Below are 13,366 nucleotides of genomic sequence, written 5' to 3'. Positions count from 1 at the left end.
TGGCCAAAGATACTCTGTAGATACATACGGAAATGAAACCAACTTTACAGTAGTCATTGGATTATCTGTGTTGGCCCAATGTAATCCCATGAACCCTTACAAGCAGAAGACTTTCTCTGACTGGAGACAAAAGACAGATACAGTGGAGGGGAAAGGTAGAGGGATTCTACACGTGAGAAGGCTCCAATATTTCATAGCTGTGTCAAAATATATGGCCCAATGTAGAGGCTGGAGAGAGGCCAGGTAAAGCAATGTCAGTTGCATGTGACAGTTAGGGAATAGGGCCTCAGTCCCACTACCACAAAGAATGGATTCTGCCACCAACCTGAATGATCTGGGAAGGAGATTCTTTCTGGAGCTCATGATTGGAAAGACCCACCACCTAAAAGTTTGACACAGGCCTTGTGAAGCAGAGAACTTAGAAATCCACAGAAGAAACTTGGATTTGTCACCCACAGATATGTGAAATAATACATGTGTGGTGTGATAAACTGCTAAAGTTGTACTAATTTGTTATGGTAACTTAGGAATACTAGTACAACCTCCTAGAAGGACTACAGGGTCTGTGAGAATACACCCTCTGCTGATGGTTGCTACACAGCGGATTCCTCAGAACTTCCCCACCTACCACTTAGGAGGGAGGCTTTTGTTCTTGGCCACTTATTTAAGCTAAGTCATCAGTGTAAAGATTCAGTGGCCAGTCTCAAATAAGTCACCAGATTAAATTTTCTTTCTAACCTCATCTGCTTTCTGAAACTCCTCACTAAGTTCAGGGTTATCTTTCAAGAACCAGTAGATTTTGTGTCAAATCAGACTCTATTCACAAGCCAATTGGGAAAAAAATCTTTGGAAATGTGTTGTAAGCACCCAGAGCAGAAGAGCAGACATCTAAACTTCACTGCCAAAGTAAATAGCCATGTGGACAGGTTTGTTGTTATGAGAGGTGTTCCATGGTCAAGGACAGGATAGGCAGCAGACATCTGCATTGAGCTGCAGGCCTCTAAGTCAGGGAAAAGGCAGGTGATTCTAGGCTTTCTGTTCTACTGGGAGCAGAGTGCAGACTTATGAAAGGAAGCAGGGGAGAGGGGGAGAGCAGGTTAGAATCCATATTTGGACACGAGACCACATCGGGGAAGACCTAGGAGAAGAAAGATGTAATTCAGGAAGTGTTGGGTGGTCCTAGCATTGGGTAGAGTCAGCTCTAAAACAACCTTGTGGACACAGGGGCAGGAGGACCTTAGGCAAATGCATCCCATAGAGAACCCCCATGTAGTATTTCATTCTCTTTTCACCTTATTAATGTACGTGGTTTTAGTGCATTGGCTTCAGGTTCCTTCTTCATATTCCCATGAGACATTGTGGAATAGTGAGAAGAGAGATGAATTAAGAGATATTTGGCTTCAGGCAGGGAAGAGTGGAACAGTGTGTATGGGTCTGAAGAGGAATTCATACCAGGGCTTTGTCCCAACTATGTCACTTACAAGCCAGGTGAAATCACAAAGTTCTAGGAACCTCAGATTTCTGTCTGTGAAATTAACTGGTAAGCAGTCCTCTTGCTCCTGGCTCATATATACCTTGAAAGTATGAATGCTGGAATGGATGGGCTATGTTTCTCCCAGCCCAGGGCAGAGTGCCATCACAGTGGCTCCTGAGCATCCCATCTCAGTGTCATCCTATTTCTCAGACACTCAGATTTACACAAATCACCTAGTTTGTGGACTTTGTTCTCCAGCACTGGGACAAGAGCACAGGGCCTCTTCCATTTTTGTCCCAGATGAAGACTTGTCTCTGCTTTATCTATGATCTTAAAGTCTGTACAAGAAGCAGTTTCCCATTCCAGGCTTCAGTCTCTCCACAGAAGACACATTTTCTGGGCTTTTGGCACCTGCCCACCACTCAAACTCATCTGACCCACCACCCAGTTTAATTAAAACTACCGTACACCAAAGGACTCATAGTTTCCCAAGGCCACAACCCCCGTTTTCCAGGCCTTTACATTTGATAGTTCACACCTAAACCCCCCAAGTCTTCACACCATCTTTTGACTTGTTATTTTGGTCACAGGGAGTGTCTTAAATATTCCTCACATCACAGCTACTCCAAGACTTTACAATTCTATTGGCAGGGACGGTTCCTGTACACCTTCACATTCTCGGTACTAACACAGACTTTACAAAGAGTAGAAGCTCAATTATTATTGGAGAAAGAAGTGGGCCACTGAGAAAGAGGTCTAAATTATTACAATTTAATTTCTCTCACACTCTTGAACAAGTTACATATATTCACACACACACACACACACACACATAAAGAAACAGACTAAAAGTTAGAAATGAAACAAAAAATATTAGCTTTATTTCTCCATTTCTTAACTCCATCTATCACACTGCTGAGTTGTTTCACATTTCCATGGAAATGCCTCATCTACTGCCATATTGTCTTGCTCCATATCACTAAACAAGGTGAATTTTTTCCAATTTGTTTTACAAAATAATAAAACTCTTACTCTTAAATCTCATTCACAGCAATAAATGTTTGAGCATATCCTGCATAAGTTTGGGTTATGAAGCTATTAAAACCTTTAATTAAAAGGAAAATGCTTTAAAAATTATCTAACTTACTATACAGAACAGAAACAAATATGTTATATATCACTCCAACTTTCTACTCCTGAGAAGGTAGACTTCTCTTTTTAACAACAAAGTGAAAAATCTGCCTCAAACTTGATTAGGGGTGGGAGGAGCTGCTTCCTTGGCTCTGGAGCATTCCCTGGCCATGGCAGCACGACAAGCCCTGACTGCAGCTCGGGCTTGGGCTCTCTCTTCCTCATCTTTCAAAGCCTCTTCATAAAGCAATGGGAAGGTAGTGGGGTCAGTACCATGGACCTTGGCCAAAAACTCCAGAACTTTCATCTTGGTAGTTTCAATGTGGGCTCTTGGACCCCACATGAACTCATGGTGTGGAGGATGACTGTGGGGCACTTGGCAATACACCAGGTAATCTTCTTTCACCAAATCTTCTGTGATGAGCTTCTTGGGCTCCCCAAAAAGGAAGTGACTCCTCCCCTGATATAGCCCCATCACATTCAATGTTTCCCAGACTTGCTCCTCAGTGGCACAATTGTGATTCATGTAGATCACACCCAGTATAGTCATCAGCAGACCAGTCTTGGGCACACCTCCATCATCATTCAGCACTGTGTCACAGCATGGTTCCAGTTTGTTGACAAGGATATATACATGCCGGTAGGGATCCAGTTCTTTCATGTTGAGGCCAAAGACCATCTCCATGTGATCAGAGGCTCTCTTGAGGATCTCAAGGAAATGATTTCTGTATATTTGGATTACATTTCTCACCATCTCTCCCTTTGTGATGGGCTCTTTGATTTGATACTTATACAGCAGATAATACACTAAGAGAATCACCTTCTCTTTTAGACGGCTTCTGTGGAGGAACTCCATGGTGGACAAGGCCTGGGAGGATCTTGACCTTTGTTCCACCTGGTAGTTGGCACCCTCATTCGATCTTGTTGTTGTTTGAGCACTTACTAGATTCTGGGGCTCTTGTCGGGCCTGGCGGCGTTTTTCACGGGCACGGGCTTGACACTTCCGACCCCGAGGCATGATGACTTTCAACAAAGGCAGCAGGTTAGTGGCAGATGACTCAGTGATCTGCAGAGAGGATGCGATTTGGGGGTCACTTCAACAGGGAGATAAAACCTTGGTTTTATTGATGGCCACCTATGCAGGATTCCTTGAGGGAACTGCTCTGGAAACCCAGAGGCTACTATTCCCTGATTTGGCACTGCCCTGAGGACCCCATGGAAATAACCAAGGTGTACCTCAGCTCCTACCTACCAGATCTGCTTGGGACTCACTGGTGCTTACAGAAATTGCTCTGTTCTGAGTTAGGGAATATTTAAGTTCACATTAGGGGGTCACCCCTTCACTTTTGGAAGGACCTAAGGTCCCTGTGCTCTACTGTTCTGATGCTGATCCCTCATTTCAAGGCCCTCATGTCTCTGAGACCCCACAGGAGGAATTAAGGAGAACTTCATCTTACCACACCTGCCCAGGGATGCACAGAGAAGAAAGTACGCATAAAGCTCTGTGGGACATTCTCTACGCTGGTATGCACAGGGGGCTCAGTCTTCACTCAGTGCCTTCACTTTTACTTTGGGTAGGGCCCTCTGCTGATTTAAGACCTATATCCTCAGAGCAAGGCCCTCCAATCCCTGAATGTCTAGAGAAGAAAGTGAAGGAGGGCTCAGTATAACATATTTGCCCTGACTGCATTTCTCACCAGCATGGAGGCATCCTCAGGGCTGATGGCTTGGATAAGACTCTCTGTGATCCCCACTGTTCTGAGAGGGGTGATCCCCTCAGTCCTCACTCAGGGTCTTCACATTGAGTGCTAGAAAGGTTTGGGTTCCCTCCTGTTAATGACAATGTGTCTGCCCTCTTAGACCAGACTTCACCTTCCTGAGACTGCCCAAGGGCAATATGAGAGGGTGGCTCAGCCTCACACTCTTAACTGAGGAGTCCCAGAGCTCACAGCAGTGGTGGGGTTTTGTGAGGTCACCTTTGTTGGGAGTGGGTGTTTCCCTGAGACCTCACTCAGTTTCGTGCTTGTGATGTGTGTCAGGGCCTGACACCATCCTCCCCCCATTCAAAGGTATTCACTACCACTGAGACACCAGGAACAGAAGTCGGTGTGGCTTACATCAATCCAACCTAATCTGTGGCCTCTTAGACTGAAAATATGGGCGGGGCTCTGCGGGCTGCGTCTGTTCTATGGTATGCAGTTCCCTCAAACTTCACTGAGGGTTCTTGCCTTACACTCGCTAGGGCCTGGGACCTGTCGCTCTTCTAGTGTGAAGCTGATGTCCTGGTCTGATGTCTTCACCCTTCTCAGTTCCCTCAAGGGAAATTTTTAACATTCTCGGAGGCTGTCCTGTTAGACGATTACTATCTGAGTCCTATCATGGCTGATAGCAGGGGCAGAACCCTCTGGAAGCCACTCTAAACTAAATCAGGGTCTTTACCTTAATTCAAAGCACAGCCTGAAGCTCCTCCATCTCCTAATGTGACGCTCTCCTCCTCATGGAATGGTTGTGGCTTGTCTCAGAAACCAGGAACAAAACTTGCGGTGTGTCACATCCTTAAACCACTGCTTGGTGCTTCCCATTGTGGACAGCAAGGTTCTGGCACTGCAAGGCCCTTGAGAGCAGGTGCGTGATGTTCTGGTGCCTCTCGTGGCTGGGACGGATACTACCTCCATACCTAACTCAGGAAATTCACCTTAACTCCAGGCAGAGACCAGAGTTCCTCCCTCACTGTACATCACACCACTCTTCTCAGACCAATGGTTTTGGGAGTCTAATATCCTAGCGCACCACTTCCAACACGTTTGCCTGGGCTTTGTCAGTACTGACACAGGAGCAGGGTTCTATGGGGTCAACTTTGGTTTTGGGGTGGAGAATTCCTTTGGAACTCACATAGGGGCTTCTGCCCCATCCAGACTGGTCCTGGTTTTCCTCTCTTTGGTTAACTAGCCTTAAACCAAGGCCCTCCACATATTACTCTCCAGCTTCCAGGGGTTAAAATGAAGGGGTATATGAGCCTCACAGCCACACTGGGGCGTCCCAGATTTATAACAGGAGCAGGTCACTGTGCTGTCCATCTGCTCTGGGGTAGGCAGTTCCCTCAGAATTCACACACAGTGCTTTACTCATGTTAATGCTTGGCATCCCATTTTTCATGGTCCTGAGGCTAACATCCAGGTCCAAAACCTTTGATCCTAACTCTCCAGAGGGGAAATTCAGAGGTCATCACTGCCAGCAATACCTACATAGATCCTACCAGGACTGAAAGCAGGGACTACACTCTGTGGGGTTCACAAACTTCTGTGGTGGGGATTCCTTAGACTCAATCAAGGACTTACCTAAGCTCCTGGCTCCCTCTGACATTACCTAGATTCTTCACATTTATTTCTGTTCAGGCCTGGGATTCCACCTTCCATCTGCTGGTGGAGTCTGACAGGCTGCTCATTGTCCTTACTTCAAAGTTTTAGATTTTACTGTATTTAATATAGATACTGTGATGACTTTGTGAATGGCTAGCACAGAATCTATTTTTTAAATTTTAATTCAGTCAAGTTGGAGTTTTACATTAAAAAAATAGAGCTGAACTCCACCTATATCTGTTACCCAACCTCCTTCCAGGCAATTTAACAAGGAACTACACTTACCACCATGGTTCTCCATTCACCCTGCAAGTCTTTGCATTGTAGGCCAGGCCCTTACTCCAGTCAATATCTGGTAGCAACACACACCACCAGATGCAAGGTACATTTGCCCTCTGCTATGCAAAGAAGTCAGGAACCATGGCAGGCAATCTGAGCAGGAATAACACCTGAACTGTTTTTCAAGGCATGTTCACATTCAACCCTTTATTGCCACAGTCACTGAAGTAATTAACCTTAGGGAATTCCCACTCCAATTTTCCCCTCTGTGTAGCTGCACACCCCTTTCCACTACTCATTGGTAATACTCGTCCTATTTTAACACTCCCAAATCACCAAAAAATCCCATCCATTTGCACAGCCTCAACCTTAGCAGCAGGAGTACCACAGAGAAGGGGGGGCGGGGGTTGGGAATAGCCTTTTCTACTTGGCATCAAGATAGCTCTAAGCCCTGCTATACTGGCAAGGATGCACAGAAACCCCAGAGTAATGAAAAGATGTAGCTCTCCTTAATTCCATCAATAACATCACTTGGGGGGTGACACAGGGGAGCCAACTATCCTCTGCCTGACAGTAGGCAGAGAGTGTTCTAAGGTAGGAAGGAGTATCAAGCCTGCCTCTGGTCTTGGCATCGAATAAATCTGCCCATGCAGATCACTTTAGAAATTGATGCTGGTAATGATGATTCAGAGATTCTCTAGCTTATATATGTAAGTTGTCTGGTACACTCTGCCAGATTCTCCATCTTCTCTCCTGGTACCTTTGTTTGCCTTTTGATGAAGTCCGCATACAGATCCCTGACTGACTGCCAGCTGTCCTGGGCCCTGTGGACTTGTTTTAATATATGGTCTATCTAGAAATTGCTCTCCTTCTCCCCACCCCACATAACCCACTCCCATCTTCCTGGTGTTCCTCAGTTATTGATATTTTCCTGCCCAGGCTCATTTCCTGGCACCTGGTCATTCTTACAAAACCTTGCTTCTCAAATTGAAGTGAAAACTTAAATACCTATCAAGAATTCTTAAAGCATGAGCCCAAAGGTATCCTGGTAATCAAGACATCAATGTAGAATCCTATTTCATACGTGTGAGGGAGTATGTTAATTTTCTACTCAACTTGATTACAAAACAGGGAAATACAAATTAAAGTTGAGACAATATAATTGCAGCAAAAATGTTCCTCCAAATTTAAAATTGATAAAATTAAATATCTGCAAGAACTTTGGTTATTCACATAAACTAATTTGTGAGAATATGAATTGGGACAGAATTATAGGAATACAATTTCAGAAATATTAAAAATATTTACAATCACCAAATTATTTCCACTTTAATCCAATTTATACATTTTTATCTCTTTCCTATAAGGAAACTTCCACATTTGTGCAACAACCATGTTCAATGATGTTGTTATCAGTTCTGTTAAATGTAGCAAGAAATGAGGAACAGCTTATGTGTCCATCAGGAAGAGAATGGGTACATTATTTATGGCACATACATCTTAGAATTCTAGGGAGTACTTAAAAGATTGAGGTGGATCTATATGTACTCTCATAGAAAGCTCCTGCATTCATTTTATTCAGTAACAAGGGCAAGGGTCAGAACATGATATACACCATTATACATGTATCTTAAAAACTCACAGCGTCTTTTTCTCTTTTTTCCCCTTTTTAAAATTCTTCCCTACCAGTTTGGACAAGTTCTCTGTGTCTCAATTTTCTCATCTGACAAAAGGACTATTCTTACTTAGTAGGACATCAGAAAAGGATTAGAAAAGATAGGCCAAAGAAAAGGTTGTGGCATTCAGTAAGCACTCACTACAAGGGTGGGCAAAAGTAGGGCTACAGTTGTTCATATGGAAAAAGACAGGCAAATTATGATTATTAGAGTAGATTTATTAACTCTGTGTTCAGTGTACTCACAACTGTAAACCTACTTTTACTCAACCCTGTACATGAATTTATTTTGATGATTACATTACAGGAAGATGTCAATTTATGCTATGAGTCTCATGCTTCTCAGGTCCACCACTGTGATTCATGTGCTGTAGTGAGTGAAGCTTTGTTTTGGCCTCTCAACTGAGCATTCCTTCTCTAAAGTCTGACCCTACACCTTCCTCCTTCAACACCTCAGTTCATATCTGTTGAAAACCTGCAAATGTAATGTGTTGGGGAGAGTAGATATGGAGAAGAGCAGAGAGATGCCAACATGAACCCTCAACAACTTCTGATCGGGCAGGAGTCACAAAACCTATTATTCACAAGTGAGGTACAGTGTAGAAGCAATATAGATAAAATGTATGGTAAGCTGGAGTGAGAATGGGGTTCCCATGCTACTATGATACTCAGGAGTTTGCCTCAGTGCTCACTGGAGACATTTTGAAAGGAAGTTATCAATGGTGTATTCCTCTAGCACATATTTTAAGAAAAACTCTAGAATAAACTTAAAAATTACACACACAGGGTTTTTAGTTGTGGTTTATTCTAATAAGGCCTAATTTTACAGAAACATAGAAAGGAGGCAGGAATGTGATTATTTCACATTTTTAGAATTTTTTAGCATCAACAGTATATGCTCTATTTCTATTGTAATTAGTTTATCTAAGTTAGAATACAACAGAAAGAGAAGCTGTGTGTTATTCAGATAAGTAACTGCTAGTGATTGTAATGGAAGAAGCCTGAAACCTGAATGACCTAACAGTGAAAAACTTTCTTTCCATGCACATTAAATCTGACACAGGTAGGCAAGATCTCTGTTGTCAGGTAGCCCAGGGATAAAGGCTACTCCCATCATGTGACTCCACATCTCAACACAGGATCTCAATGTTTGCTACTGAATTGAATAGAAGGCAGAAAGTGGCACACTGACTCTCTAGTGCCTTGGTCTAGAAAAAAAATAAACTTTGCTTCTGTTCATATTTCAGTGGCAAACATTGTCACAAAACCCTTTTTAATGCAAGTGGACTGGACAATATAGTATCCCTATGTGCCCAGGAGGAGAGCAAGACACAGCTTGGATGGACACTTGCATTCTCCCTATCAACAGTCACAGAGTAGGTGCTCAGTAAAGTGCAGCCCTTACAATCTGTATACAGAAATCCTCTGCATTCTTGGAGAAGTTTCTGAGAAGGCTTGAACTTCCTTGCAACACTCCAAATTTGTCTAGTGCCTATTATGTAACCAGCATTTTCAAATACAGGATCACATTAATTTCTCTAAGGACACTGGAAATCTTAGCATGGAGGCATCACCCTTCTTCACTCTATAGCACCTTTCTACACTGGCCTTTCCAACAACCTCCCTAGTCCCAGTACACTGAGAATTCTTTTCTTCCTCTCTGCAAGGTCAAAATCTCAACTTGTGAGTCTCTGCTATCCACCACCTGGAGAAACTGCCTGAATGCTTACACAGGTGCCTTTAGACACAATGAAAGGTCTGGATTTTACCCTGGGGCAGATACAGACAAGAGTCAGGAGAATGATGGTAAATTATTATTATTTTTCTATCAAAGCTGGCACATCTGCCAGGGAGACATTTTCTACCTTGGTGGTAGACTGAATAATAGCTCCACAAAGATGCCCGTGCATTTTCCCTGAAACCTGTGATTATGTTACATTACATGGCCAAAGATACTTTGTAGATACATATGGAAATGAAACCAACTTTACAGTAGTCATTGGATTATCTGTGTTGGCCCAATGTAATCCCATGAACCCTTACAAGCAGAAGACTTTCTCTGACTGGAGACAAAAGAGAAATACAGTGGAGGGGAAAGGTAGAGGGATTCTACACGTGAGAAGGCTCCAATATTTCATAGCTGTGTCAAAATATATGGCCCAATGTAGAGGCTGGAGAGAGGCCAGGTAAAGCAATGTCAGTTGCATGTGACAGTTAGGGAATAGGGCCTCAGTCCCACTACCACAAAGAATGGATTCTGCCACCAACCTGAATGATCTGGGAAGGAGATTCTTTCTGGAGCCCATCAGCTGAAAGCTGGACTTAGGCCTGTGAAAATCCAAGCACAGAATCTAGCAGAGCCATCCCAGCCTTTATCCCTACAAAAATATAATAACACCTACTGATACAGTAAATATGTGCTGCTCTAAACAACTAAATTTGTGGTAATTTGTTACAGCAGCCAGAAAAAAAGTACTATAACTTTACAAGAAGCCTACAGTGTCTGTGACACTCCAGCCTCTATCAAAGTTTGCTACATAGTGGATTCCTCAGGCCTTCCCCATCTGCCTCTTAGGAGCAAGGCTTTGGTCCTTGGCCACTTAGTTAAGCCCACTTATCAGGGTATATATTTAGTGGCTTTCTCAGTCAGTTAAGACACTCCATTAAAATTCTACTGCAGGGAAGACAGTCAATAATATTGTAATAACTATGTATCATTCCAGGATGACTGGAGAGATGCAGCAGGAATGTTCTGGAAAGTATAGGATTGTTTAACTACTATGCTGCACACCTGAAACCAATACAAAGTAATATTGAATGTAAACTGTAATTGAAAAATAAAAGTAAAAAAAAAGTTTTAAAATTCTACTGCAATTATCATGGATATTTTAAAATGTCCTCTCTCGGTCTGGTTTATAAACCAAGGCTCCGCAGGTTTCCTGCCAAATCAGTCTACCAATCAGCAGTTTTGGCCAAAACAAACATTAAGAGTTTGGTAGAGGCAGCCTGGGGTGGCGATGAGGAGACGTCTAAACTTCCCTGTCTGAAATGAGTCACTGCATGGAAGGGACAGCTGCTATCAGAGGGGCCCACAGTGAAGACCAGGATCTGCAAGGATTTGGGATGCTCTCGGTCGAGAGGGCAGGGGTTATGGGCTATGCATTCCACAGCAAGCAGGTGCAGACTGCAGAGGAGGATGCAGAGCAGAGCTGGCTGGCAGGATAGGTTCCAGCCTGCATGGGACACACACTGGGAAAGGCCTAGGGGAAGGGCTGGGACTGGACACGGGCTGGGTACAGGGCAGAGTCAGCTCTCAAGGAGCCCTGGGTTGGGGACAGGAGGATCCTAGGTAAATGAAGCCCCAGATGATTCCCAAATTGTGTTTGATTCTCATTTTCACCTTACTTCTTTAGGCCTGCTCTGTGCACTTTAGCCACAGGCTCTTTCTTCTTACAGCCTGAGAAACATGAAATAGTAAGAAAAATGAATTAATAGACACAAGGCCGGCCTCCGGCAGGGAGGAGTGGAGAAGTATAAGTTTTAGAAGTACCAGACCAGGTCTTTATTGTCAAGCTTGTTTCTTAGGAGCTATTTGAACTCATGAAAATTTCAAAGCTATGTGTGCCTCAGGTTCTTCCTCTGAACTGGACTTGATGTGATCATCTTGCTCCATGGTTCATGTGTACCTTGTGAAGTTGGACTGCTAGAATGTAAATAATTTATATGAGGCACCTGGTCCAGTGACTGGTATGTATTCAATCTTTGATAATTAGCATTATCACTATTCAATTCTGACCTCAAAGATCACCCATTTCACATCTTGGAATTTTTTAATTTATTTTTATCCTGGAGATGTCAGACAATATACAGCCATGTAGGATGTACCACACCAACTCAGTGATAATGCTTCTTACCAAGAGTATTAAGTAACTTGCTAAGGAAAATGTTGGGGATCATTTATAAGCAACTGAGAGAAACTTCTGAATGGATGTATACAAGGATCCTGTAAAAGGAGTCAAGGACTAACTTGCTCACTCTCATCAAACTATCCATTTCTCACTTTCAGTCTGTCATTTTATACTAAAAAAATGCCCTATAAATCGTGATCTCTGTCTTTTTCAGCCTAAGGTAAAGCATGCAAACACAGTGGCTTTTGAACATCACACGTTAATGCATTATAACCCTTATTTCTCAAAGATTCCATGGCAATAATGTATACAAAATATCTACTTTGTAGACTGTGTTCACCTGCACTAGGACAAAGGTAGAGGACACACCCCATTCCTACCTCAGGTGGAAGTTTCTCACTGGTTAATTTATTATCTTAAAGTGACTGTTGGAAGCACCTTCTCACGTTTTGTGTCTCAACTCTGGACACAACTTCTGAGGGTCTGGCCACTGCCACCCCCACCCATAGCCTCCCCATCTGACCCTCCACCCATCTTAATATAAAATTGACTTGCACCAAAAGATGTGCCATTTCCCAAGTTCCCGAACTCGCTTGCTTCAGGACATTTACACATGACTGCTCACATAGAGGTCCTCCATGACTTCTCTCCTTCTTTGTATTTGTCCTTAGGTCTTAGGGTATATCTCACCATCTTTCTGACTTAAGAGTTGCTCCTAGGCTCGACCATTGTATCAGTACAGTGGCTCTTTTTGATCCTAACATCTCCAGAAGTAGCAAGGAGCCTCCCAAAGAGCAGAGGCTCAAAGAATGTTTGAGAAATAAATGAGCAAATGTGCAAGAGATCTAATTTATTATGAAGGAATTAATTCTACATTTTTGAATAATCTAAGCACATCCAAGAATATATCTCTTAATTTCACAGAACAACAAATTAAAAGTGACAAGAGAATTCAAACATTTATCATCTATTACTTTACTTCTGTAACCTTAATCCCAAATATTTTACTACTAAGTTCTTTCACATTTCCAAGGAAATGCCCAAGCAATACACTACTATGATTTTGTTCCAGATAACTAAATAGAGAAAATTTCCCCATTTGTTCTAGAAAATAGAAAATTTTTGCAGTTTTAAAATGTAATTTTATTGGGCTAATTATTAGATGCATGAGCTACTGAGGAAATTCTAAATCATAATATCTTTTCCCAAATAAGAAATGGATTTAATGAACTTAATAATTTTTCATTTTGTTAAATTTATCTTTAATTATAGTCTACATACCAAAATAGTAAAACTCATACTCTTAAACCTCATAAATATCAATACATGTGTGACTTATATATCAGTCATTAACTCAGAATCTGAAGTTAGTTAAACCTTGTATTAAAAGGAGCAACATGTATACAGATATCCAAGTTACTACATAGAACAGAAACACAAACATGTTATAAACTCTTATCTCTAGCCCAACCCCAACCTTCTACTAATGAGAACATTAGCTGTTCTCTTCAAGCACATAGTAAATAATCTTCCTCAGCAT

General features: G+C 42.4%; 1 protein-coding gene across 1 annotated transcript; it reads right to left on the bottom strand.

The window, feature by feature from the left end:
- Positions 1–2,717: 2,717 nt before the first annotated feature.
- Positions 2,718–3,623, bottom strand: LOC114505607 (melanoma-associated antigen B10-like). The gene has a single exon (XM_028523428.1). The coding sequence runs from the start codon at positions 3,621–3,623 to the stop codon at positions 2,718–2,720; it is 906 nt and encodes a 301-aa protein (XP_028379229.1).
- Between the last annotated feature and the right edge of the window lie 9,743 nt (positions 3,624–13,366).

Source organism: Phyllostomus discolor, chromosome X, assembly GCF_004126475.2.
Source record: "Phyllostomus discolor isolate MPI-MPIP mPhyDis1 chromosome X, mPhyDis1.pri.v3, whole genome shotgun sequence".
Lineage (NCBI taxonomy): Eukaryota > Metazoa > Chordata > Mammalia > Chiroptera > Phyllostomidae > Phyllostomus > Phyllostomus discolor.
This window is presented reverse-complemented; position numbering and strand designations above follow the sequence as displayed.